Genomic DNA, 14,981 nt, shown 5'->3' with positions numbered 1-14,981 from the left:
GTTGTCTCGGATTCTCCAGCATCTGCAGTTCCTAATATCTCTACATCCTATGCAACTGACTGTTAAACTATCCATACTTCTTGATCAGTATGCACACTTTAACAGTGTGACCACAATCCTCTTCAAAAGCCTCACCTACCACATCCACATTACTAGGACTGCTCTTGACTCCTTTCTTCTGTATTCAGTTTTTCCAATCACTTAGTTATATTAGCATTTATGTTGGGTTTTCCCATGAAAATCCTTGTTAAAAACAGGGTGTTCAGATCTGCAACATTTTTGAAAAATGTTATTGATCATCAGCTGTTTTTTACTGACAAACCAACATTGTTTTTTTTAAAAAAAAAAAAGACTAGCAAGTTGTCTTGATTGCTAACTGCTAAAAGTTAGCAACAAAACTTTTTAGGGTTTTACTGAACAATTGTTTCAACTCATTTCAACTTTTGTGAAGCAGCAGATCACTTTTTCAGAAAACCTGAGCATCTGGTTCCAAAATACTGAAAGGTGTGATCGAACTATTTTGAAGTCAGTTTGATTTTTCTCGACACCCAAAATTTTGTTTCTGCTTCACATCCATCATTAGTTCCTTCCAAAGGTTTATGGCATTCACATTCACAGCTGCCTCACTGTTTCTCTCATCTTGTGGTCTCTATATTTCCACCATTTCTATCACCCAATAAGATATTTTTGACTTCCTTGAATTCACTTTACCCTTTCATCTTCCCAAGCATTACTTCCTTGGGATTTGTCAAAAATGTAGCCTTTGGCTTGCTACCACAACTGACTTATTCAACTGTATCCATGCCTCTTAAAGTCCGAGTTTCAAGTAAAACCTAGCAAGTCCTTTTATCTACAATCCCTTAAGCACCAAATCACAGACTTGTAAGAGTATGATGGGCAACTAGTTTAGTCATCCTGCTAGATCATTAAACAGCAACAAGACAGTTTGGGTTTTATTAAAAATTAAGATTGCTACATGTACACAGATGCTAATTATTTTAGCATTATCCTCAACTCTAGTGATAAGCAAGATAAACATGATTGTTGATCTGTCACCAAGATGGAGAAATGTAGCTGCTGCTTCCCACACCTCTACCAGCCCACTAGGCCAAACTTCCTTTAAAGCTCCCCTTTGCTCTGTTAACAAAATTAACCTTTGTTGCTTCCTCAAACTTATACCCACCAAATAGCTGACCATCCAGTCTCCCTTCTTGGCTCCCATGCTAATTGATCTTGTTTCCCTCCTAAAGAAAGAGAACCATTATCTCCCTGCCTTTTTCTAAATTTGCCATCTTCACAACCCTGCCCTGCCCCACTCAAAGAACACTTTTTACACCATCACCCTTGCAAACTATTGCCCTGTCTCCCAACATCCTGTTCCTCAAATAACTGAACATATCTTTCAAATCTGTTCATCTTTCCCAGTGCTCTACATTTGAATTCCCTTGAGAGGTTTCCACTGTTATTACAGTACCAAAACACCTGAAATAGGATATGTTTGCCCTCCTATGTGATTATGGAAAAGGTAATGATCCCTTTCCATCCTTATCTGGCCATAGCCTCTGCCATGGTACCACATTCCAATTTTTGTCTCCTATCATCATGCTAGAAGAAACTACACTTTGCCTTTTTCCATTCCAGTATGTATTTGTTCTACTTCTAATATGCATGCTGTCTTTGAGCAAAATGATCTATATACAAATTTAGAATGGACCATTTGCACTACCAACTCCACCCCCTACCCCCCACCCACTGCCAAATTGCACAAAGCTTGATCTGCCATTTGATAAGCTATGGCTGACGCTGTGACTTCAACTCTACTTTTCTACCTAACAGAGATCCTTTCACTTCAAAAAGTTAACTCCCTTTGCCTTAAAAATATTCAGTGACCCTCCCTGCACCCTGCTGTGGGGATGAGAGTTCCAAAGACTCTTAATCTTGACTTTTTCTTCATCTGTTTTAAATATGAAATACCTTAGTTTTCAGCAATATCCTGTAATGAAAGTCCCACAGGGTAACATGCTTTCAGCATCAACCCGAGAGAATTTCCCCATGGCATCTTTTCTGTTTCGGTAGGATTACCTTTCGTTGTTGACTTCAATGATTGATTGCACCAGAAGCAAAGTGCTGGAGATACACTGGTCTGGCAAAGTCTGTGGAGAGAGAGAAACAGTTGACTTGAGTCCAGTATGACTTCAATGGAACAGAAGCCCAGAACTACTACATGGTGGGTATATCCGGAAGGGATGTCGCAGTGAATGAAACACACAAGCATAGTGTGGATATTCACTTAACTTTTTCTCTCCTCACAGTTGTTGTCAGACCTGCTGAGTTTCTCTAGCACTTTTATTACAGATCACCAGCATCTGTAGTACATTTATTTGAATGCAACTATATCCTTTATTAGAGACCAACACTGCACAGCATTCTGATTGTATTTTCAACAATGCACTGTATACCTGTAGCAAAACATCCCAACCTTTTATATTACATTACTCTAGTAATAAAATACACCATTCTAATTTCCTTCCGAATAACTTGCTGTAACTGCACACTAACTTTGATTCATGCACCTAGATCCTTCCGTGCTACAGAATTTGGCAATATTTCTATTTAAATATGCTGCTTTTCTATGAACACATTCACATTTTTCCATGTTATAGTCCATTTGCTACTTTCAACCCATTCACTTAAGGAATCTGCAAAGACATATAGATATGTCCTCTTCACAACTTACTTATGATGCCAAGATGGATATTTAAGCAAATTCAGCAAACATCATTCAAGTCACTTTAAAGTTGTGATTATACTGATGTGGAATTACACTCATTACGCCAAACATGATCCATTTTATACCTTTTCCTATTAGCATGGATAGCATTGGTTGCCTAATATGTCACATCCCTACACATATACCCTTCTCTGTCTTTCATCATTCTTGTTCTGTGCAGTAATCTTTGTAGACCTTGTCAAATGCCCTCTGGTAATACAACACTTACATGAGTTTCCCTTCATCTATGTTGCTTGTTGTTTTCTCAAAGAATTCTTAAATGATAAACCGTTTCTCTTCCTCAAAACCACATTGATTTTTGAAATGAGATAGTAGGAACTGCCGATGCTGGAGACTGTTCATCCAGCTCTACACCCCATCTTCTATCTGCCTCCCCCTCTCTCCCTATTTATTTCAGAATCCCCTTCCCCTCCCCCATTTCTGAAGAAGGGTCTAGGCCCGAAATGTCAGCTTTCCTACTCCTCTGATGCTGCTTGGCCTGCTGTGTTCATCCAGCTCTACACCTTGTTGTCTTTGATTTTTGAAATGCCCAGCTACAACCTCTCAAGGAAAATACTAGAATTCATTACTTAACGGATGTTAAGATAAGTGGATTTTGGCTTCCTGCTTTGTCTACTTGTTTCTTGAATGGAGGAGGTGCAACTGCCATTTTCTCACTTTCCTTTATTATTTTCCAGACTCTCCCTCTAGAGGATGATTGCCTACCTTATGCTCAACATTTCTACAAGTTTTTAAAAAGGTAATCTGTTTTTATATTTCCAGGTAGCCTTCTCTTGTACTCTAATATCTCCATTATTCTTTGTCATTCCTTGCCATTTTCCCATATATTCAGGTTGTGGCCTTTGTCATCTTGCAACTTTGTTTTGATAATTTTCAGATCATACATTTACTTCTACTTGATGTCAGTTCATGCATTGTTATAATTGTTACATACATTCAATTACACAGCCTTCAATTTTGATCATTGTTGTATACTCCAATATTATTTGCTGTACACTACCCTGACCTGCTGTAGAGCAGGAAGCCTTTGAACCCAGGCCTCCTCGCTCAGAGGTAGGGGCACTCTGCTTAGGATAGGAAGTTTATCAAGCTGGAGAGAGTTCAGAAAAGGTTTACCAGGAATGAGTTATAGGGTCTCAATAGGCTGGAATGTTTATCACTGGACTGTAAGAGGTTGAGGGGAATAGCAGGTGTCTTTTCCCTACAATTGGGGATTTCAATATTAGTGGGCATATTTTTAAGGTGAGAGGGGATAGATTTAAAAAGAACATGTGGGGTAACTTTTTTTTTTTTATACAGTGTGTGGAATGAACTTCCAGAGGAAGTGGTGGATATGGATACAGTTACAACAATTAAAAGGCATTTTGGGTAAGTACAGGTTTGGAGGGATATGGGCCAAGCACATCTACATGGGACTAGTATAGTTTGGGATTATGGTCAATCTGGACCGGTTGGACCAAAGACTCCTGTTTCTGTGCTGTATGACTATTTCATCAATGACCTTCCATCATGAGGTCAGAAGTGGAGAATGTTTGCTGATTGCATAATGTTCAGTATCATTCGTGACTTTTGGAGATTGATTTTTTTTTTTAAAATCCAATATTCTGGCTCTTTTGCTTAAATTCCTTAAGTGAAATGATAGCACTGTTGACAATCCCTTCTATCAACTGGCACTTAATTACAAAACAATAATCCACTCACTAACATTCAGTTTGAGTTGTCGGGTCAGTGTCTATCAAGGTGCACTGCAGCAACTCGACCAGTTCTTCCAACAACGCGTTCCAAACTGTGACCTCCACCACCTACAAGGACAAAGGTAGCAGATACATGGGAACACCACCTGCAAGGTTCTTCCAAGCACACCACCTCCTGATGTGGAAATATAATCACCACTCCTTCAATGTTGTTGGGAAAAATTTGGAACTCCATAATGGCCTTGTGTATAGCTCTACCCCAAGGACAGCAAGAATTAAAGACACTTGCCACCATTTGCCATTAGGGATAGGTAATAAATACTGGCCCTTCTTGTGACATCCACATCCCATGAATGTTTTTTTTTTAAAAAACTCTTGTTTTAAAATACCCCTTAAAAGCTTTCTCTTTGATTACCTTTTGACCAGCTGTGATAGCAGTGTTTTTAACTTTCTAATGCTACTTTAAATACTTAGGGACATTTTAGTTTGTTAAAGCCGCTGTTAAATTGTTTTTGGGGTCTTCCAAAAAAAAAGACACCCCAACTCGTATAACCTATATTCAGTAAAGTTACCATTATCTGGATCCAGGGATTTTCCTCGTATTAGCAATGGAAGGTAATGATGGATTAGATGCTTACTTAAAAGATAGTTCTAAAAAGTTACCTTAAAGGTGGAATCACTTATTACATCCAGATAGCAGATTTAGCTAACTGACACGCCAATTCCCTTGGCAGGCCAGAGATTATTATATAATGTCAATGAACAAATCAAAATTAACATTTCACATGCACTTATTTAATAAATTTAATCAACCATGGAGTTACCTTTTCATCTACCACAAAACTGTACGATACAGGAAAAGCATACAAGATATTTCCCTGGAGCCAGCAGCAAAAAGAAACATGTTTCACAACAATACAGTATCATTTAAGCTTGAAAAATAAATGAAGTTTATTGAATAAAAGTCTGCAAAGTGAGAATATTAAAGTAAACAATTTTTGCAGCTTTAGTGATACAAAACACTCATTTGTTTATCTAAACAGTTATGGAGGGTTCTGTTAGCTCAGTTGGTGAAATGACTGGTTTATGATATAGTGACCCCAACAATGCAGATTCAATTCCAACACTGGCTGAGGTTATTATGAAGCTCCCACATTCCTAACTTCTCCCTTTCTTTGAGGTCTGGTGTCCCCCAGGTTAAACCACCACCTATTGTCTTGCTTTAATGAGAGAGAGAGCAAGCAGATTGATAGCTGGGTTGGACTATGGCAACTTTACCTTATGAATCTTACCAGCCATGAAGAGTTAGAGGGACCAGGAGCAAAAGTCAATTCCAAATCTCCTGATGATGCCCAATTGCCTACATTCTCAAACTTACTGTAGACCAATGAAAAAGGCAACCTCAGAGTGCTGTCCAATTAACGACAGAGGTTGGCCAGTCACCCAGATGTTTTGCCAGCAGCTCCAATGAAAGTAGTAGGCACTGCAGCAACAGGCAGAATATGAGCACTCCTTAAGGTGGAGACATCTGTAGATGGCATACAGAATCATTAAGATTATGTGGGGCTTCAGCTGCAAGGCTTTCTTTACGGAGAAGGATTCCCTCCACAGCACTACCTGCAGGTGTGGCATGCAAGGGATCAAAGGGATTGTCACTGAAAGTCCTCCAAGGATTTGCCAGTCTCTACCTGTGGTGCTGCAATCTGTTTGCCACTAATCTGTTACCCATCATCACTTCTATTACTCACATCTGGCAAGATCACATCACAGCAGGAAAAAATCATCTCACTGACCTGATAGCAACCTTTCAGATTTCCTACCTAGCCCCACCTCCTCAAAATTCCACCTAATTTTCCCTTCCGTAGTAGTAGCAAGGACAAATAATTGAGTGGGTTAACATAACCGAGATCATCTCAGCAATAAATTCCTGGCAAAAAGGTCCATGGGAAACCATCACCGCCCTATTAATACAGGTCCTTAAGAATCAATTAATAGCTCTATATCTTCTTCCTTGGCTCAGTGTTCATTTTTCCTTATGCCTGTAAAATGCCAGTAGGTGTACTATTATGAAAAAGGGATGTCAGAAATGCTAATTGTCGTTCATTACTCTGCATAAAAACAGAAACTCAAACAGAAAATACAATTAAACATAATGGTCAGATTCCAAATGGTCATGCAAGGCTTTAATTGTAAGAACGGTGCTTTAGAGCTGTTTAGTCAATTTCAAAATTCTCTACAGGATTTTATTCAAGAAAATAAACTTAAACAGGTCAACATTCAGGCGTATTAATAAACTTGATTGAAAGGAGGAATAAAAAGGCAAATTTGAAAAATTGAGGAAAGGTAAAATTTACTTCACAGCTCTCGTAGGCAACGTCTGCAAAAATGGCAGAAGGTCTAAGCTGAACCATTAAGTAGCAACAAAGGTGGAACTGCTAAAATAACCACAGACATAATGAATTAAAATTTAAAACCCCTGAGAAGTTGCCAATTAGTCAACAAGGTATCAATAAAAGGTTAGCAAAGACCCAAAAGACTATTTAAATGAACTTATCCAAATAAAGTTTTACATATTTGAAATACAGTCACTTGTTACAAATAAGTAAATGTAAAGAATATCAATTGAAATCCATTTCTTAACACCTGCAACGGTGCAATTTTATATGCCTCCTCCAACGATAACACATTAACATGTATGACAAAGTAATGCACTTATACATAGATTCAGAAGGTTCCATCATCAAATTACTTGACGGGTAATATCACAGCTGGCCTCCTTTCTTCTTCTGTTTTTTCGTGTTTTTGTTTTTTTGTACTATTTTTCTTGTTGATATTTGTGGTATTTCTTCAGAATTTATTTTTCTAAAGGATAAAATAAAAACATTAGATCATCAACTTCAGTAATTAACTCAAGTGTGTTACTGACTTACAGATTTCATCTACATCTACCTTACTTAACCCCTTTATAATTTTAAAAACCTCTCTATGATCACCTCTTAATGTTGCCTTTTATAGAGAAAGAGAGCCCCACCCTGGTCAGTCTTGGTCACTTTAGCCACTCAGTTTTAGTCTCATCTTCATAAATGGTCTTTTGCACTCTCTCCAGTATTTCTATACCCTTTTTATAAAACATGCAAACCAGAAATAAGCATACCACTACAACCATGGTCTAAATCAAGGTTCTATACAAGCTTAACATTTAAATTTTCTGCTTCGGAATTCAGTTCCTCTATGGACCCTAATGTTATGTTTGTACATTTCATAGCTTTGTTAATCCACATGACTATTTTTCATCACTTCTGGATCTGTACCCTTAGATTTCTTTTACAGTTGAATTCATAGCTGCATGCAGGAAATTCCTTAGATGGCTTAATGGACTCGTTTGCACTCAACCTCTGAAACGGAGCAGTCAAATGAGCTCCCTCTCCTTGAAGTCGTAGTTAAGTAAAGGGGCAGGTTCTGTATTACAGTCTGCCAGAAACCCATCACCACAAACCTATACACATTGGGTTCCTGCATGTCCATGTGTTATCAGTTGGCCTTATTGGCAACCTTGTAAGTAGGACCTGAGTCATTTGTTTACTGTGCAAGCCCGATGATGTTGAAATAGGGCTCAAAGTCATCCTGCGGGATAGTGGCTGGCCTGATCAGATCATTTCTCACTGTGTATTGTGCAAACTTACAAACAGGCCTACCATCACTTCTAGAGCTGTAAAGTACCCAGTCTACCCCAGATTACCTTAGAAAGTTAAAGGTATCCCAAACACTTGAATAACAGCAAAAGCTATCTGTTTCAATGTGCTGCTATGCAGAAGCAACATGGACTTAAGGACACTGCTATCAAGACAAGAGGCTGTTCTGCCCATCATACAAATGAATGATATGGTATATGATTTTCAGTGCCAGTGTAATGCCAGGTATGTGGGCCCTACATCAAAACAACTGACCATTTGTATGAAATGGCATATCCCTTTGGGTAATTCAGACAAGCAAGGTACTGACTGTTTCCAACCAGCCTGTGATATTATCCAGTAATGGAATCACATTTATTATGTAACCCCGAATACGCCAGGAATTGCATTTGCAACTAATTTAAGTCAAGCTCACAGTGTAGCACACTTATGTATACTGGAAGCTACACACAAGAAACAGAAGCCTGCTTTTTGCGGACAGAAAGAACATGTACGTATATTGTGTTTGTTTCAACTCAACAAAGTAGGTGTCATTTTTTCTAAGGTTCTTTTCTCAGAACAATGCCGTGACCAAAACCAGTCAAATCTTGGCAGTTATTGAGTCATAGAGCTGTACAACATGGAAACAGACCCTTCGGTCCAACTCATCCATGCCAACCAGATATCCTAAATTAATCTAGACTCACTTGCCAGTACATGACCCATATCTCCAAACCGTTCCCATGCAGAAACCCATCCAGATGCTTTTTAAATGTTGCAATTGTACCAGCTTCCACCATTTTCTCTGGTAGTTCATTCCATACGCACACCACCCTCTGCATGAAAAAGTCACCCCTTATGTCCATTTTAAATCATTCCCCTCTCACCATAAACCTATGGCCTCTAGTTTTGAACTTCCCTACCCTGGAGGAAACACCTTGACTCTTCCCCTATCCAAGCCCCTCATGATTTTATAAACCTCTATAAGGTCACCCCTCAGCCTCCGACACTCCAGAGAAAATAGCCCCAGTCTATTCAGCCTCTCCCTATAGCTCAAACCCTCCAACCCTGGCAACATTCAAGTTTAACAACATCCTTGCTTGACTGTCAGTTATCATTAACTGGTGAATTTTCCATGTCAACCAATCAGCATGTTTTCTCATACAAACATGGTTTTCCTTTACAGCAGTACTTCTTTGCAAGCTGTCCCAATAAGTGCAAGATGGAAAACTTTGACAAGATACATCTTTTTTGGAAATACTCATTCCTTTGTGCTAACACGTTTAGACTCATCTTCCAAGGATTAGGTGGCTCCTTATTTAGTTTATTAAAATATACCACCTCAAACTTCTGTTTTGAATAACATTGCTACTTACATAGCCACTTGGCAAGATTAATTAATGACTTGTGTTTTGGCACATTCTTCCTCAGTATTAATTATAATAATCAATTTATCATCAGTCTCAAATCTTGATAGTATGTATCTGATCCCAGAATCCAAATTGTTTATTTAAGTATTGATTAATAGTAGTTCCAACATCAGCAGCGGTTCAACTGAAGGCACTCATCTCAATTTACAAGATTACGAATTTGAATACCCTTCCAAAAATCAGAACATAAAATTCAGGTTAACACTCCTGCACATTATTGAGGGAATGCTGCACCGTTGGAGATGCCATCTTTTATAGATGATATTAAATCAAGGTCCTGTCTTCTTCCTAAGGTAAGCATATTGTGGCACTATTTTGAAGAACAGCAGTGGAGATGTTCCCAATGTCATAAACTCAAAATTACAGTGCAGATACAGGCCTTTCAGCCCATTGAGTTTGCACCAGCCCTCCAAAGAACATCCCACCCCTGTAACCCTGCATTTACTAATCCACTTAGCCTGCACACCCCTAGACACTACAGGGCAATTTAGCATGGTCAATCCACCCAACCTGTACATCTTTCCCAGAGCATCCAGCAGAAACCCATGCCGACATGGAGTGAACGTGCAAACAGATACTCATCCAAGATTGGAATCAAACCTGGGTCCCTGGTGCTGTGAGGCAGCAGTGCTAACCACTGAGCCACCATTTTGCCCTTAATCCTAGATTTATACAATGGTTACACAGCACAGAAGCTGGTCATTTCACTCTGTCTGGTCTGCAGCAGCTCTCTGCAACAGCATGTCACCTAGTACCAATCACCAGCCTTTATCCTGTAGCCCTGGAATTTTTTTCTTTAAATGATTATTCAATTCTCTTTTTCTTAAAAAAAAGACCTCTATTAAATCTGCCCCCAAAACACACCAGTTGTACATTCTAAATTCTAACCACTCTGAAAAAAGCTATCCTTCATGTTGCCGTTGCTTCTTTGGCCCATCATCTTAATTTGGTGTTTTTTGCAGCTCTATTTCTCTCCCAACAAGTACAGCCTTTTTCTTATCTACTCTGTCCAGGTGCTTCATGATTTTCAACACAGGCCAATATTTATCCTTCTTTTAATATCACACAGACAGATCTGATTATAATCACGTTAGTGTTTGACTGAGTTTTCTGTAAGGAAATTGGCTAACAGTTTTCATTTATTATAAGAATGACTACATCTTAAAAATAATGTCAACGTCCTGAAAGTGACAGTTAGAGCCATAGCACTGTAGTCGCTACACAAGTGAAGCCTGCCTTCTTTTCCCATTACTTGTGCCACCTAACACCAGTTTAACTATAGTTAGCCCCTAAATTATTTGTTTTATTTCTGGTAGTTTGAGATATTCAACCTTTTGCTGGTCTCCTACCTCCACATGCGCTGATTTGAGTCATGAATCTATCAAACGCCTTGTGAAAATTCATGAATATCATATCCAATGCATTATCCTTGTCTATTTGTTATTTCAAATAATTCAATAAGGTTGAAGCACAATCTACCCTTTTGAAATCCATGCTAAATATTCTTTGATAACAAGGTGTAGAGCTGGATGAACACAGCAGGCCAAGCAGCATCAGAGGAGCAGGAAAGCTGACGTTTCGGGCCGAAACGTCAGCTTTCCTGCTCGGCCTGCTGTGTTCATCCAGCTCTACACCTTGTTATCTCAGATTCTCCAGCATCTGCAGTTCCTACTATCTCTAAACATTCTTTATTACCTTTTCAGTTTCTAGTTGATTTTCTATGGCAGCAATTGAGTCAGGTAAGTTAATACAAATCTTGGTATGTGCAACAAGAACACTGGTCCCAATAACTTAATGGTGGGAAAGCAAAAAAATGCTAAAATGGGCAATGTTAAATGTTCAATGCCTGTACATGCCTGTTCCCTTAGCTTCAATGTTACACATCTTTTTACACACTTATGGTGTGTATTATTGGTTAGTTTGACCTTGTTTTATTTCAAAGTGAAATACATTTCTCTGAATTCTAATCACTTCTTTAAAACATTTCCTGTCATTGTTCCCTCTCTTTGTAATACAATATTTTGCTTCTCAGTTTACGTTCCCAAGTTCCATCCTCACCTTTATAATTAATTTTTTACCTACCACTGGGATCTTGATCCCATTCTGAATCAGGTGAAGCTATTTCAGAAATACAGCTTCTTCCAGTATCAGTATCCAATGGAGTGAACCATTTGTTCATTCACCAATATTAATATCACATTGTGGCACAGATCTTGCAGTACCAACAGTGTGAAATTCTGAGAAATTCACCAGAGGATCTCAACAGGACCTGACCTCCAGAGATCCTAATTATGCTCAAATCAGGAATTTGCAGCATATCCAAGTAGGCTCCATAACAGTCCATGTTTAATTATTCCACTGAGAATTGTCATGCAGGAACTTGGGCTGATACAAAATACTGGTATTACTGCTGGCCAATGATTTATTTAGGGCTTCTCGCATAGTCCTTTAAAAATCAATGGGAGGTTCTTCAGGCAGTCCCAGTCCCTTCCCATGCTCTCCCAACAGCTCCATTATGACTACCACATTTCTGTCCCAAATTGACAGTCCCATTGATGTTGCAAACAGCAGGGAAAAATCTCTCAGGTTTTGCTTCTGACAATGATGGAGTGGAGGTACTGGGGGCTATAATTAAAATTCTGATCCAATAAAAAAATTAAAATTATTACAACTAAAACATAGATAACAAGGTGTGGAGCTGGATGAACACAGCATGCCAAGCAGCATCAGAGGAGCAAGAAAGCTGACGTTTAGGGTCTAGACCCTCCTCTGATGCTGCTTGACCTGCTGTGTTCATCCAGCTCTACACCTTGTTATTTCAAATTCTCCAGCATCGGCAGTTCCTACTATCTCTAACAACTAAAACATACTTCCCTGTTAGTGAGTTGAAAACAAACCTCAGGCACTTCCAGCTTGTGCATCAAAAGATGAAGTAGCTTCACTGCTCATCTCAAAGTGCAGCTATTAGTTCTTTTGGTCAACGATAATTAGCATGTGGCCAGCATAACAATTTCTAGATTTTTAATGTAGTTCCAACTCCTGCTGTAGCTTAGTAAGGCCTTCTCCCCTGTCGTCTCCATGTTATTGACATAGACCATTATATTTCGATATTTCCTCTCCTCTTCCAAGTTCTTTCTAGGTATCCTTAATCCTGCATAAAGTGGTAAACACTCTCCTATACTCTCTCTTGCCACTGCACAGGATACTATCACTGTAAATGTCAAATCCTCTGACTACAACCTATTTGTAGTTTGCCCCTCCCTCTTGAACTCTCTTCTAATCCATACTTAGCATCCTCCTGCAGTCTTCATCTTCAACTCCACAGCAACATTGCATCCTACCCATTGGATAGCACCAAAAACTGTAGCACTTTCTTCTCTGCCTCTGCTGAGATCTTCTTATCCTCTTAATTGGCAGACATATTCCATTTCCTGTGTTTTTCTACAAGGTATAACTCTGGATTAATCCATCCAGACATCCCTTTCATCCCTTTGCTTCAGAGTAATGCAACATAACCAATGCAAGCTAGTGTGTTAAGGCAAAATTATATCCCACAGGTATAGTATTTTGAAACAGTTTCACGTTCCACATCCAGCAGTTTTGAAATAGTACCTATGCAGCCAAATCTAATCTTCACTAGAAGTAGCATACCTCTAAAGCTAACAAAGCCCTTCAGATCTAGATTATATTTCCCACCGTTCAAAGACGTGCAGATTAGGTGCATTTGCCATGCAAAATTACCCAGTGTCCAGGGATGTGGTGGGTTAGCCATGGGAATTGCAGGGATAGGGTAAGGGGATAAGTCTGGATGGGATGCTCTTTGGATAGTTGGTGTGGACTTGTTGGGCCACATGGCCTTATTCCACTCTGTAGGGATTCTGTGAAAGTAAGCCATGATATTTTTAAACAATTTATTATTACACTGCACAAATAGTCACCAAGGAATTTTGGTGGAGTGGTGGTGGCGGCATGTATGCGTGTGTGAATCAAGTACAATGTCAGTGGAGAAAATGGAACACCATTCTACTTCTTTGCATTCAAACAGGGCATAGTTCACCAATGTAGACTTAACCACAGCAACTTTGTGCCAGAAATTTCAAGAATCAAATATCCATGTTTTTAAAATATCTTGTGCCCCATTTGCCCACATCAGTTATGCTTTTGTTATTTTGTAATTTAAAGTAGATTCAGAAATTTGAGAGTTGATAATGTTACAAAAGGGTGCTGCACTCATCTGTGTAATAAAAGGGGGCACATTAAAATAAACACTTATGGAAGTCTGACAGACAGTGTATATATTGGCTGAAATTTTTAATCCTGGGTCAAAGACCTGGCTGGTAGTTCAGTTCCAGCTCCTGGCACTGCACAGTGAGTTTCAAACTTGTCCATCAAGATTATTCAAGGGTCAGGCAGACTGTGGGCTTCCCAGCTTGAGGCTGAAGGGTCAATGAAATGTCCTCCAGCACTGGGAGTTGCTAATTCATGATGGTGGAAAGAGAAGGCACATTAACATGGAAATACAATGTACAATGGAGGTCAAGTTGTTTTTAAAATTTCATGCAACCACAGCGGCTTGGCCATGATCTTGTCAGATCAATTCGTCCAGGACAGAGCCATCTGCAGCAGGGGCAACCAGGCAGAAATTATGGGTTGGGAGTTCCAATGTGCGATCGATCACATTCCTGGAACCCGCCACTTCACTCCCAACCCTAAGCTAACCATTGTCAGCATTTGCCAGCCAAAAGTCTCAGTTGGCACAGAAACGATGAGCCTGACTTAACTGCCAACCGGCTTTAAATTTTAAATAAAGTTTCAAATAATTCATTTAACAGGTTTTGCAACCCACCTTCCTTTCTTTTCTGTCCCTTCTGGTTCCAGTATTATAATTTCTTCCTCTTCACTATCTGAAAGTTGGATAACCTCAGCTATATAAAAAGAAAATGAATAGTTAGCAAGTCTTCAATGCTAAACTGAACATTAAACAACACAGATGCGCCATATTTACCATCTGTATGCATGTTTGCTCTTTCATTATCATTTCGCAAACTCTGGGCACCTGGTTCAGGAACAATATCCTCTTCATCATCTTCTTCCTCTTCCTCTAGATCATCGATCATCCATTCATTTTGGATCCCTTCCCCAATTTGACCTGTTCCAGGAGCACGCACAATTGGTTTTGGAATACTGTTTCTAGTTAAGAAAAACATTACCCGAGCAGCATAAAACCTTTATGAAAAAGGAAACATGTATATTATACTTTCACAAAAAAAATATTAATTGCTACTACTGATGGGCACTCAAGGTTTGAGTACATTGAAGTTATTACACAGTAGTTTGCCAATGTAGTCTTGGTTCACTATTTTTGTAGTTTTGTAATCCAGAAACAATCACATTG

At 39.1% G+C, this 14,981-nt stretch overlaps 1 protein-coding gene across 3 annotated transcripts in view; it reads right to left on the bottom strand.

Moving 5' to 3' along the window:
• Positions 1 to 5,271: 5,271 nt before the first annotated feature.
• Positions 5,272 to 14,981, bottom strand: part of exosc9 (exosome component 9) — a 65,948-nt gene continuing 56,238 nt past the window's right edge. For 2 of the 3 annotated variants that reach the window (XM_048596150.1, XM_048596160.1), the window contains 3 exons: positions 14,592 to 14,770; positions 14,433 to 14,511; positions 5,272 to 7,347 (listed from right to left, as the gene is read on the bottom strand). In XM_048596150.1, the coding sequence (XP_048452107.1) occupies positions 7,248 to 7,347; positions 14,433 to 14,511; positions 14,592 to 14,770 (358 nt within the window). In that variant the 3' untranslated portion in view covers positions 5,272 to 7,247. The remainder of the gene's footprint in view (positions 7,348 to 14,432; positions 14,512 to 14,591; positions 14,771 to 14,981) is intronic. The other variant, XM_048596154.1, reaches the window with a different exon arrangement.

Source organism: Rhincodon typus, chromosome 1 (assembly GCF_021869965.1).
Source record: "Rhincodon typus isolate 14 chromosome 1, sRhiTyp1.1, whole genome shotgun sequence".
Lineage (NCBI taxonomy): Eukaryota > Metazoa > Chordata > Chondrichthyes > Orectolobiformes > Rhincodontidae > Rhincodon > Rhincodon typus.
The sequence above is the reverse complement of the archived record's forward strand: the minus strand, read 5'-3'. Positions and strand labels throughout refer to the sequence as shown.